We start from the raw sequence: 13857 nt of genomic DNA, 5'->3' as shown, positions 1-13857 counted from the left end.
TCTGCGGGGAAAAATGGTCTCTAAAGGTGGTTTTAAAAAAAAACTCTATAGTGTCTAAGCCTTTGTAGCTGTGTGAAAGGTAATATTAAATGATCCCTGCAAAAATTCCTTAGTGGGTGTAGGGAAGTGTTTTAGACCACCCAAAAATATAAAAATTGTGCAATTGTGCAGAAATTTACCAAACTTGCTAGTTATGATCACTACATGGTAAACAAGCTGTGACAGCAGTATATTTTGCCCCACTCCTTTGGGCGATGGGGTAGAGTCAAAAAGGTCAAATACCAAAAAATGCAGTTGCGGGCACATTCTAAACATTTTTAAAATGAAACTGAGTATATGCAATCAACATTCTGATACGCATGTAACGATTTTTTGGATTTCAACCCTGGTTCATGTCCCAGTGTGTCACGGGGTGAAACAGAGGATTTTTTAAATTAAAAATTTGATATTACGTCATTCCTGGTGAAATTTTTGCCATTTTTCAACTTTGCTTTCGGTGAGAAGCATGGGGATTTGTGATGGCGTCATCAACTCAGCTATTGTTTGACTTGTAATGACCAATAAAAGTAATAGGCCGGTAAATATTTATGTGTTTGTTCTTATTGTTATTTGGAGAGGAAGTAACAGACTATCCATTGAGGTTTGTGATCCAGTGATGATCTCGAGGTCTTGAGTATGAGGTTTTGTATTGTAGAGTTGGTATATGACCAGCATATTAGCTATTATGACGTGATTTTAGGTCATTGCTTGAACTCACAATGAGATGCAGCTAAAAATCACCAACGACATGAGGTATATCGACAGGTGTTTATAAGTTTTTATTTCATGATGCACGCTAGTAGTAATCCTTCATTTGCTGTTCGAGTATCTATCAAAGTGAGCTCTACCAAACTTGATTAACAACAACAACAACAACAGGCATTTTAAGGCCATTTTCCCTGCAAGAGTGGGGTTTTCGCCTTGTGGTCCCCATGACAATCCTCTCCATTTTGCCCTATTTTCTGCATCTCCCCTTGTTAACCGTTTGCCCTTCACGTTAACCGTTTGCCCTTGGATCCACCGTTAACCGTTTGCCCTTGGATCCACCGTTTGCCCTTCACGTGACTCGTGGTGGTCCCTCTCGGCTCTCCCCCCGTTGGTATTTTTGTGCACATAAGATTGTTCACGGTTCTGTTTAAATATTATTTAAATATGTATAACCTTTCCCCTTCAGTGTTTTACTCAGTGGTATTTTACAACACGCTGTTTTTCCTCCTATTTAAAAGGCTTTTCTCAATTTCCTCTCCAACTCATTCCACCTCAAAAAAAATAAATTCAATATCTTATACGTCTCCCTCACTACATGGTCTAAATTCACATTCATTCCATCCCTCCTCCATCATTCTGAACCGGATTGCTAACTTGAAAATCACAACAAACCCAATTTGTTTTCAATGTTCGTCTTTCATTAATCATCCACTTTCTAAACTCCCCTCTTGCCCCTCCCATCCAAATCCCTCCCCTTGCACCTACACTCCTAAACTCCCCCCTTGCCCCGCCACTCTTAAACTCCCCCCCTACCCCTCCACTCCTGAACTCCCCCTTGCCCTTCCACTCCTGAACTCCCCCCTTGCCCTTCCCCTCCTAAACTCCCCCCTCACTCCTCCCCTTCAAAACTCCCCCCCAACCCCTCCCATTCAAATCTCCCCCCATACCATTCCTCTCCAATTCTCCCTCCTCCCCCCTCCTCCTCAAAGCTGCCTCCTCCCCACTTCGTCTCCCTTCTATCTCATACCTCCACCCCCCCCCAACCTTCTTCTTTCCTCTGCCCCCCCTCAAACAACCCCTCTCTGTGCCTCATCCCTTCACCTTCAAACCTTTCATCCTCCTCATCCTTCCCTTTCTTGGAACTCTTCTGCAATCGCTGACACACTAACAACTGCTCTCCCTACCTCCCCCTCTCATCCTTCATCTTACCCTACTCCTCCCCTCCCCTGTCCTGTACCCGATGCTCCCCCTCTCTCTTCATTAACGGTATGGACCTCAAACATCCGGGGCCTTCGCTCAAACCTGACTGATCTCTCCATACAGGTTGCTTCTGACAATCCAGACTTGATCTGCTTAACAGAGACTTTCCTCCTTCAAGATGTCTCTGATTCCTTAATATCTCTTCCTGGTTACTCCCTCCTCCGGTATGATAGACCTGAGCCTCGGCCTGGTGGTGGGGTGGCTATCTTTATCAAAAACTCTCTTCCTCACTCTCCTTGCACTGCCCTCTCTCCTGCTCACCCCCAGGAGTACCTCTGGCTACGGCTTCCTCTCCGCTCCCACCTTTTGTTCATATGTGTTCTGTACCGTCCCCCAAACAGTGATGACTCCATCTACATTTCACTGTCTGACAACATGGACCAACTTCTATCCACTCATCCCAACTCTCTCTTCCTCATATGTGGTGACTTCAATTGTCATCATGCCACCTGGTTGGGTGTGGGTTCCTCTCTCACCAGTCATGGCACCTCAGCAAAGGACTTCTGTGACTCACTGGGATTGACACAATCTGTCAATTTCCCGACCCGGATCTCAGCCAATGGAGTATCTTCTCTTCTAGACTTGGTTATGACTAACTTCCCTGCTAATGTCTGCTGCTCTTCTTCTGCTCCAATCGGTTCTTCTGATCATGTGCTTGTCAAAGTGGACATCTCTCTGGCCATTCTCAGAGAGCCTCCTCAGCGTCGACGAGTCTGGCATTTCACTCAGGCCGACTGGGACGGTCTTCAAGCAGCCATCAATCGTCTGGATTGGTCTCCCATCTCCACTGCCTCTGACATCAATTCTTCCTGGGAATTCTTCCAAAGCAAACTGATCTCTCTCATGCACAGATTTATCCCATCTCGCCTTCAGTTGTCTTACCCTTCCTCCCGTCCATGGTACACTGAATCTTGTGGTGAGGCAGTTGCCCTGAAACAACTTGCCTTTGCCTCTTGGAAGGCTAATCCAACTGAAGGAAATCTCAGTTCCTTCCACCAAGCTCGGAACAAGTGTGTGTCTACCCTCAGGAGTGCCAGGAAGCACTATCTCTCCTCACTCAAGAATGAACTCTCAAACCTGTCTCCTTCCTCCAAATCCTGGTGGCGTCTGGTCAAATCCGTTTCTGGTGTTTGTTCCCCCTCCATCCCCTCCCTTACCTCAAATGGCCACACAGTTGACATCGCACGTGACAAAGCCGAATGCCTCAACTCTGTGTTTGCCTCAAAATCCTTAGTCCCAAACCCATCTCTCTCTGTTCCCACCTTTCCCAGTCGAACCAAACTGCTCCTGGACTCTGTGACCTACTCTCCTGACAAGGTGGAGGAGTTTTTGTCAAACCTCGACTCTGATTCTGCAACTGGACCAGATGGCATCAGCCCCCGGGTCCTAAAATCCTGCTCTGCCGCTCTATCTCTCCCTCTCTCTGTTCTTTTCACCCTATCTTTTGCTCAAGGTCATCTGCCAGCATCCTGGAAATCAGCAAACATTACCGCTTTACACAAAAAAGGTGCAAAAACAGATCCTTGCAACTACAGACCAATCAGCCTGCTCCCAATTATCAGCAAAGTCATGGAATCCATCATTGCTTCGGATATGAAATCTTTCCTCTTCTCCAATGGCTTGATCTCTGATCATCAATTTGGTTTCAGACCAGGTCACTCTACTCTGGACATGCTGCTTCTGCTGTCTCAACAATGGATGGAGGTCCTCAATGCCAAACAGGAAATCAGAGCTGTCTCCCTTGACATATCACGTGCCTTCGATACGGTCTGGCACCCAGCTCTGCTCACCAAACTGTCCTCCTATGGTATCCATGGAAATCTCCATGCATGGCCTGCGGACTTCCTCTCTGGTCGTAGTCAACGTGTGGCCCTGAATGGATTTCTCTCATCTCCCCTTCCCGTTCAGGCTGGAGTTCCCCAAGGCAGTGTGCTGGGCCCTGTGCTTTTTCTGGTCTTTATCAATGATCTCTCCAACTCTTTGGAAAATCCTCTGTATCTCTTTGCTGATGACTCCACTCTCTGCCGCTCCATTCCTCTTCCCTCAGATCGGCAGTCTGCAGCCTCCTCACTCTCTGAAGACCTGGACAAAATCACAGACTGGTCAAACATGTGGAACATGTCTTTCAATCCTGACAAATCTCACACTCTTACTATGTCTCTCCGAAAAGATCGACTGGACAACCCTCCCATCTACTTTCTCAACAATCCTCTCCAAGAAGTTCTGTCGCTCAAGCTTTTGGGTCTCACCATCTGCCATGATCTTTCTTGGGAAAACCACATTTCCAAGCTGGCCTCCAAAGCCAGTCGCCGACTGGGCATCCTCCGTCGTGCGAAGTCCTTCCTAGGCACACCTGAGCTCCTCACCACATACAAGGCTTTCATCCGCAGCTCAATGGAATACTGTTCTCCCCTATGGGCTGGTGCTCCTGCCTCACACCTGGCTCGGCTTCACGCTGTTGAATCCAAAGCTTTCAGAATCATTGGAATCTCCCGCGATGAAGCTATCTCTGAGGGCCTTTCACTCACTCACCGCAGGCAGGTAGGTGGTCTTTCTGTCTTCTACCGACTCCTCTCCGGCCTTGCTCCCCCAGCTCTCTCTGTGCTCTGTCCCCCAAATATTCCTACAGGTCGCACAAGATCTGCCAGCCACCCTCTGATGGTTAAACTGCCGAAATCTCGGCTCTCTGCTCACCTTCACTCTTTCATTCCTCTTTTCTCCCGCCTCTGGAACAAACTCCCACACTCACTTCAATCACACTCCTCCCTCCAGGTCTTCAAAACAGCTGTTCACCACCATCTCTTATCTTCCCCCATCCAAAACCTTGATCTTTTCTACCCCCACTAATTCACCCCAGATCCACCCTGTTTGAAATTCCAACTTCTTTCCTGGAAGTCTTGGCAGTGTCCATATGTTTTATACCTCTCCCACCCCCCCCCCCTTCCCATGCCTCCCCCTCAAAGCCCTCTCCCTCCCACAGTTCTCTCGATGTCTCCATGTCTCTCGGTCCCTGCTCTCAAATGTTGTGTTTGTGTCCTTCCCCCTCTCTCCCCTTCTTGTCTACCGCTCCCGATGTTATTTGTTTTGTGTGTCTGTTTGTCTTTCTGTGTGATTAATGTTCGCTCTTTCACGAGCCTCGATCTTGTATACAAAAAAAAACCAAAAAAAAAAACCCCCTTTGCCCGCATTTCTTCTTCCACCATCTTTAGCCAAGTCTTTCTCGGTCTTCCCCGTCCTCTACTTCCTTCTACATTCATTCCATCACTCTTCTCAACCAGTCACTTTCATCCTTCCTCAACACATGACCAAACCATCTCAACCTGTTCCTCTTCACGGCATCAATCACAGGCTCTATTCCCATCATCTTTCGCAATTCATCATTTGTCTTCCTCTCTCTCAACGATACTCCACACATCCGTCGAACCATTCGCATTTCCACCCTTTCCAGCCTTCGTTGCTGCTCTACGTTCATTACTTATGTAACCATAACATTTCTCACACATGCAGCATACACCTTTCCCTTCAGCTTCAACGACACTCCCCTCCTCGTCAGCACGCCACTCAGTTCCCAAAAAAATGCAACAATGGCAAAAACCCGATTAACAATGGTAATATACCTGAAACTTCACACTGTTATATTTAAGTGTTCCTTTGATTGGTTTAGAGTCTGATTATTGCTTTAGATTACCCATGATGCATCTGAAAAAGCATTAATCAGTTGACACTTGTTTTTCAGGAATTGCACCCAGAGAAGGTCAGTGTCATCCTACGTGTTAATGATGAGACCTTCCTCTTGGTGCTAGAGAAAAGCAGGTTTGTTTTATGGACCTTCATCCAATATAGTTTAAATTGTGATTTTATTCCCTTTTTGCATATTTTACTCATTAAACACCTGTCCCCATGATATGAAATGTAAATAACTTCATTTAATAAATTCTACTAAACTTTGTGTGCACATACATGTGTCTCCATCTGTCTGTGTGCACGTACACGTCTCTGTTTGTCTGTGTGCATGTACACGTGTCTTCATCTGTCTCTATGTACATGTGTCTTCATCTGTCTCTATGTACATGTGTCTCCATCTGTCTGTATGTCCACGTGTCTGCATCTGTCTGTGTGCATGTACATGTGTCTCTGTCTGTATGTGTGCACGTACACATGTCTCTGTCTGTATGCACATACACGTCTCCATCTGTCTGTGTGCACATACATGTGTCTCCGTCTGTCTGTATGCACTTACATGTGTCTCTGTCTGTGTGCACGTATATGCGTCTCAGTCTGTCTGTTTGCACGTACACGCATTTCCATCTGTCTGTGTGCACGTACATCTGTCTCTGTATGCACGTGCATGTGTCTCTGTCTGCGTGCACGTATACGTGTCTTTATCTGTGTGCACATCAACGTGTCTCCATCTGTCTGAGTGCACACACCCATGTCTCCATCTCTCTGTGCACATGCGTCCGTGTCTTTGTGGTTGAAAGGTTGAGAATCCTTTTTCTGTGTTCTGACAAATTGGTAACAATGGCCGCATTTTTCTCTCCAGATTCTGAGACTCGTTCAGGATGTAAATGACTTAAGTTTAAACTAGTGCTGATGCCACGCCACAAAAGGGATTAGCCAACAGATGCCCAAACTGTGTCGCTTCCTCATCACTGTCACTTTGAAGATGGTAATCCCAAAACAACACACCTATTTGATGGACCTTTCTAATGCAACCAAAAGCCCTACACAGTTTGTCAACCACAGAGAAAACGCATAAATGGACTCACCTGACATGCTCAGTCTTTTGAAAGTTGCTTTATTTATTTTTAAATAAATTTCACATTTTTTTTAGATTGCCATCATAAAAAGATGTTTGTCCAAATTCCAAACACGAGAACAGCACTGATACGTGTGACACAAGCGATAATTGTTTTTTTTTGGTACACAAAGTCAAGGGTCATGGAAGAGCGAGAGAGAGCGAGAGCGAGAGAGAGAGCGAGAGAGAGAGAAGGAGGAGGAGGACACCAAGAGCAGAACTGAGGGGCAAACTAGACCAAAACGGACAAACAAGGATGCACATGGGGTGGAGAGCAAACTTTGAGGAAGGAAAAACTGGAAATTTGTAAAGAGGTGTGACCATGGATTCCATGGCCTTGCTGATGATTGGAAATAAGGTGATAGGTCTGCAGTTTCGCGGATCGGCTTTTGCGCCTTGTTATCTCTGCCCCCAGAGCTGGACGGTGGTTATGTTTTCACCCCTGTTTGTCTGTCTGTCTGTTTGTTTGTCTGTGAGCAGGATATCTCAAAAGTGGGTGTGTGACAAGGATGAATTGATTAGATTTTGGGGAAGATCCAGATCCGAAACGGGATCTGGATACTCGAATTTTTGAAGTGATTCTTCACCTTCGAGAGATGAGACCAAAAACGATCTATCACACAACATCTCAAAAAGTTATAGACGGATTATGATGAAACTTGGTGGATGAGTTGGGTTGGTGACAAGAACAAGCGATTCGATTTAGGTTCAGGTCCGGATGCAGATCTGGCCTATCAGTGGGATAGAAAACCGAAGCTGTTCATCCTGGTGTAGGTATGCTTTCTACCGAGTGCCATACTAGTATGTGTAATACAATGATGTTGGTTGATTTTGAAGCAGATGGAAGATGATCTCGGGCAAATTATAGGGTGAACAGGGGCAGGGCAGAGACGATGTGCAAGAGCAATACGTGAGCTGATGCCGCCGCATAGTTGCAGAATTTGAGTCGAGTAATTTATTTGCATACTTCCGGTTTGTATAATGCTTTTGTGGTCATAAAACGCTTTAAATATAATTAAATTATAAATTTAAAAATTAAATAATAATTATTAATAATAATAATATATAATAATTATAATTAAATATATAATTAATATATATATAATTATTATATATTAATAATAATTAATTATTTAATTGTAATTTATAAATGCTTTGAGTCAATATAAAATTATACTCCCGCTTACCGGAGTTGATAGATTTAAGACATGTGGACTCCAATGATAATAAATAGCACCGCAAAGTGGGCGTAACCCCTCAGCCCATGCATGGTGGAAACCAATTTCAAGATGGCTGCCGTGGCGGCCATATTGAAAATCGCAGCGCGCCCATTTTCAAAAGGAACCTTCCTCTACTCAACCCCAACACACACTGCAAAAATGGATTTAATCGGACAAGCCGTTCTGCTTGAAATTGACAGAAACCAATTTCAAGATGGCTGCAGTGGCGGCCATATTGAAAATCTCAGCATGCCCAGGAACCTTCCTCTACTCAACCTCAACACACACTGCAAAAATGGATTTAATCGGACAAGCCGTTCTGCTCGAAATTGACGGAAACCAATTTCAAGATGTCTGCCGTGGCGGCCATATTGAAAATCGCAGTGCGCCCATTTTCGAAAGGAACGTTCCTCCTCTCAACCTCAACACACACTGCAAAAATGGATTTAATCGGACAAGCCGTTCTGCTCCAAATTGACGGAAACCAAAAGTTGATGGACGCCCGTGACGACAATACCCCTTACCCTTATTTGGGCTGACTAGACTATAGGGCATGTAGTCAAAATCCCTTCAGAAAGTGCTTTTTGTGGTCTCCACATTGGAACTACATATATTATGTCTTAAAATATAGGTATTGCATGTCTTATCAATATCCCCTTTGTTCCCACGCTCAAAAGTGGAGCATTAATTAGTAATTCCCGCCTACAAATAATGCGTCAAACAAGTAATGTTTTTTAAGGGGGTACTATGGGTCAAAAAGACCTGACTACATTCAAGAGGTATTATCTTGCCAATGTTTTGACAAATGATGCCATGTTTGGTATCAACATAATCATATAAGTGTCTAGTTTTAAGAAATACATTAATTAGCGCAAGTCAAGGTCAATCTTGTTAGTGACCCGAGGTCAAATGTCAATGACCTTAAATTTGGGCTAAGGTAAAATTAAAAATTTGCTCATAATTTTGTACACATTTACAAATATCAGATCATGCTGTAACATCACCGAGTTGTTTATAGGTTAGCAAGCTGTGATCTAATGGAGAGTTTTTTGAAAAAATATTTTGCATGTTGCCATGGCAACGGTTTGCCAAATTTTGTGATTTTTTCTTGCTGATGAACTATTCGGACTACCATAAATTCTGAACGAAAGATATTTTCCAAAAATGCTCTCATTAGATCACAGTACATAAAACGATCAACAATTGTGCCAATTTTCAAGGATGTAGCCCACTCACAACCTAAAAAAAATGACGATCAAATCACGAAAAGCTCCAGCTGGTGATGGGATATCTGGGTGATTGTCAAAGCTGCGCTTGCAAACTGCTGCCTGGAAGTTGGCTCGTTGTACGTGTTCGATGAGGGCATCTCGGTTTGGTGGCATGACACTTTCGTTTCTTGTAGCCATCGAAAACATAGAATACCGTGCATCGTTGACATGACCGTACTCCTGCTGGCTGTAAAGCTTGCAAACGAAGTCCTCCAGCAAAGAAACAAGCTCGTCTGTTGCGGAGAAAGACTCGCCAAGCATTTGACACGCGTGGGAAAAGGATTTATTTTGGGTGAGAAGTTTGATTGCTTTTGTTTTCCCTTTGCCGTAAAAGGAACTTACAGAATCGCATCCTGTGAAACAGTGGAGACCTACGATGGCTTTTGCGATGTCGTCTCCGAGCTCCTGCTGTATGGCCTGTAAGTCAATGGTACGTACATTGTCGTCTCTGCCAGTGTGGAAATACAACTGGGAACCCACAAGGTGCGATACAAGTGCCACACCAATAACAAACACGTCAGTGTCTGGGCTTTTGATGACGATGCTTCCGATGCCTTGGGTGCTGATGTAATGTGCATGTAGGAGCATCCTGGTGTCGGCCTCCTCTTGGGTGGAATGGAGCTGCGGTATTTCTTCAATGCTGATGGTACCATTTCTTGGTGTGATGGAATGACACATCTTGCCATGTGCGACATACAGTGTGATGCCCTTAAAGTTGTCCTCTCCACAAGTACTCCAATGGTTGAACAAGAAGTGAACTCGCTGTTCCTTATTGAAGCTGTTTGCCAGATATTTCTTCCATTGTTTAGGTACAGGTTGGTCTGCCTTGGATATTTTAATCCTCTGGGAACCACTCGCTGCCCGTCGTTTCCTCTCAGCACCCTTAATACTGATCGATGGATACGTGTCTGTTACAAAGTGTACAGAGTTGGAGCTACTACTTATATTAGTGCCAGGTACACGAACTGTCTCAGAATTTTTTCCGCCAGTTGACCCATGCTTGCGGGCATTCCTTTTGAACTCATTTGCTGAAGCATGGCCATGCCATCAACTACCCATACGCCTCCCTTTGGTGGGTCCACGACAGGGGAACTCTCAGGTACACTTTGTAGGTAGTGTAGCAGCCTCGCCTTGTTAGCCTCGCAGCCGCCTCGCCTCGCCTTGTAATCACAACATTTGGGACTGACCTGACCCAATTTCATAGGCCTCCCTACGTGATTGTACATGCAATTTTCTCATTCGTGATGTATTTGTAGGCTACTTTTAAACTTACCGGATGATTGGGTGACATTCTGATGCTTCTGTTTAGCAGTTTGGGCACGTTTTTGCTCGGTAGAATCAGTGAAATACCGGTAACACACTGCGTGGCAACCCCCAGTTTCAGGGACCGGCAATGCACTCCCACATGCGCTGCAGTGTAGACCATGATCGCGGACGAAAGACCTCGCTAAATCGGCCTGGTTTCCCACCAAATCGCTCCAAATATCTACAGCACTCAAGAATGTTCTCCACCTTTTTTCGGTAAATGGCACAATATCACCACCGGCACCTGGAACATGTGCATAACACCTATTTTTTACACCAAATTTGACACCAACTGATGCCATTTTCACCGATACTTTTCACCAAACAGCATCTGTTTACACACGCGACCCATTAGTTATTATAACCTAAAATTCGACAAAATGCTCCAACCGATGACGCGGGAATATGAACGATAATTCATAAAAAATATTTAACTTAATTCTAAAATAAGTTTTATTTAGTCGGGAGATGGAGACCACAAGACAAGCTCTTAGGACCACATGCCCTATCGTCTAGACGGGTGAAAAGCAGAGTCAAAGTCCTCCCCCGCCCCCCCCCCCCCTAAAAAATATACACCACCCTTGATGTCTTTTACACTTCACACCACTTATATATCATGTTCAATTAACCCCCCAGATTGATGAAGTTTAGGTTTTATACCTGCGACCATGGTCTGGCCTCAGTGCATGCGAATAGTTCAAGGATTTTGCTCATGCTAACCTTTGTTATTGTTGGTCGATCAGGTACTAGTGGGGCTGAAATTTAAATAAATACCAAGGGGGAGAAATCCCAATCCCCGGGAGCTACAGGTTCCTTAATCGCCCCCGTAGCTACAGGCCTGGGTGTTGAACTGATTGCTTGAATTCCTGGAGGGAAGAGTGAAACAGAATAATTTATGGAAGGTTGCTCCTTAGAAGGGAGAAGTGAGGAATAAATGGTCTTGTTACTTGCAAAATCGAAGATTTTCAAGTATATTGGTCGGTTAAGTTTGTGGTTCTGTCTGTCTGTCTGTCTGTTTGTTTGTCACCGGCCTACAGGTCACAATTTTCAACCGATCTTCACGAAACTTCACCAAATGGTAGAGTTGGTTAAAAGCAAGAAGCCTATTGTTTTTGGGGTCAAAAGGTCAACATAGGCCAAAGGTCACCAACTTTGCTAAATTTCTAAAATCCTCAATTTTCATCCCATTGAATTGAAATTTGAAGCTGACTTGCATATCTGGTCACTGAATTCAGCCACCAAGTATACTTGAGGTCAACATAGGCCAAATTTCTAAATTCCTCAATTTTCATCCAATTGACTTGAAATTTGAAGAGGACTTGCATATCTGGTCACTGAATTCAACCACCAAGTATCTTTGAGGTCAACATAGGCCAAAAGGTCAACATAGGCCGAATTTCTAAAATCCTGGCCGCAATTTCTAAAATGCAAGTGTGCTGGGCCCTGTGCTTTTTCTGGTCTTTATCAATGATCTCTCCGACTCTCTGGAAAATCCTCTCTATCTCTTTGCTGATGACTCCACTCTCTGCCGCTCCATTCCTCTTCCCTCAGATCGGCAGTCTGCAGCCTCCTCACTCTCTGAAGACCTGGACAAAATCACAGACTGGTCAAACAAGTGGAACATGTCTTTCAATCCTGACAAATCTCACACTCTTACTATGTCTCTCCGAAAAGATCGACTGGACAACCCTCCCATCTACTTTCTCAACAATCCTCTCCAAGAAGTTCTGTCGCTCAGGCTTTTGGGTCTCACTATCTGCCATGATCTTTCTTGGGAAAACCATATTTCCAAGCTGGCCTCCAAAGCCAGTCGCCGACTGGGCATCCTCCGTCGTGCGAAGTCCTTCCTCGGCACACCTGAGCTCCTCACCACATACAAGGCTTTCATCCGCAGCTCAATGGAATACTGTTCTCCCCTATGGGCTGGTGCTCCTGCCTCACACCTGGCTCGGCTTCACGCTGTTGAATCCAAAGCTTTCAAAATCATTGGAATCTCCCGCGATGAAGCTATCTCTGAGGGCCTTTCACTCACTCACCGCAGGCAGGTAGGTGGTCTTTCTGTCTTCTACCGACTCCTCTCCGGCCTTGCTCCCCCAGCTCTCTCTGTGCTCTGTCCCCCAAATATTCCTACAGGTCGCACAAGATCTGCCAGCAACCCTCTGATGGTTAAACTGCCGAAATCTCGGCTCTCTGCTCACCTTCACTCTTTCATTCCTCTTTTCTCCCGCCTCTGGAACAAACTCCCACACTCCCTTCAATCCCTCTCCTCCCTCCAGGTCTTTAAAACAGCTGTTCACCACTATCTCTTATCTTCCCCCATCCAAAACCTTGATCTTTTCTACCCCCACAAATTCACCCCAGATCCACCTTGTTTGAAATTCCAACTTCTTTCCTGGAAATCCTGGCAGTGTCCATATGTTTATACCTCTCCCACCCCCCCCGCCCCCCCTTCACATGCCTCCCCCCCAAAGCCCTCTCCCTCCCACAGATCTCTCGATGTCTCCATGTCTCTCGGTCCCTGCTCTCAAATGTTGTGTTTGTGTCCTTCCCCCTCTCTCCCCATCTTGTCTACCGCTCCCGATGTTATTTGTTTTATGTGTCTGTTTGTCTTTCTGTGTGATTAATGTTCGCTCTTTCACGAGCCTCGATCTGGTATACAAAAAAAAAAAAAAAAAAAAATCCTCAATTTTCATTCAATTGACATGAAATTTGAAGAGGACTTGCATATCTGGTCACTGAATTCAACCACATATTATAATTTAGGTAAACACAGGCCAAAAGGTCAACATAGGCCAAATTTCTAAAATCACCAATTTTAATTTGATTGACTTGAACTTCTAAGAGGATTTATATATACTAGGGCATGCCCGTACGTGGGTGCCCGTTCCTTGCCAAAAAAAAAAAAAAACGCTACCCGTACGCTCTACCCCGCCCGTACGCCCGTAAACAAAAAAAACAACGCTCTTCGCTTCCGCCCTTCGCTCTGACTGAATTGGGAGAAATAATGCGCATAAGAAATCGAGAAATTATTATTTTCTCCGGAAGAAATCAAATTACGAACCGTAATGGCGCACGCGCTCGGCTCGGCTCGCTCTCACATCGGCCACGCCTACGCAACAACGCGTTCTGTGATTGGCTGCCGGAAGTGCAGTCTTCACTGTCCGGAAGGTCGCAAATCGCAGTTACGATGAATCGCAAATTAGTTTTAATTAGTTTTAAAACATAGTTTAACGGCAACATAGTTTTCCAACGTGAAATA

At 44.9% G+C, this 13857-nt stretch overlaps 1 protein-coding gene across 4 annotated transcripts in view; it reads left to right on the top strand.

Moving 5' to 3' along the window:
• Positions 1–13857, top strand: part of LOC137423758 (disintegrin and metalloproteinase domain-containing protein 12) — a 211937-nt gene that overhangs the window by 24438 nt on the left and 173642 nt on the right. For all 4 annotated transcript variants that reach the window (XM_068111240.2, XM_068111239.2, XM_068111238.2 and 1 more), the window contains exon 3: positions 5744–5820. In XM_068111240.2, coding sequence (XP_067967341.2) covers positions 5744–5820 — 77 coding nt within the window. The remainder of the gene's footprint in view (positions 1–5743; positions 5821–13857) is intronic.

This window comes from Myxine glutinosa, chromosome 3, assembly GCF_964187855.1.
Source record: "Myxine glutinosa chromosome 3, kmMyxGlut1.1, whole genome shotgun sequence".
NCBI lineage: Eukaryota > Metazoa > Chordata > Myxini > Myxiniformes > Myxinidae > Myxine > Myxine glutinosa.
This window is presented reverse-complemented; position numbering and strand designations above follow the sequence as displayed.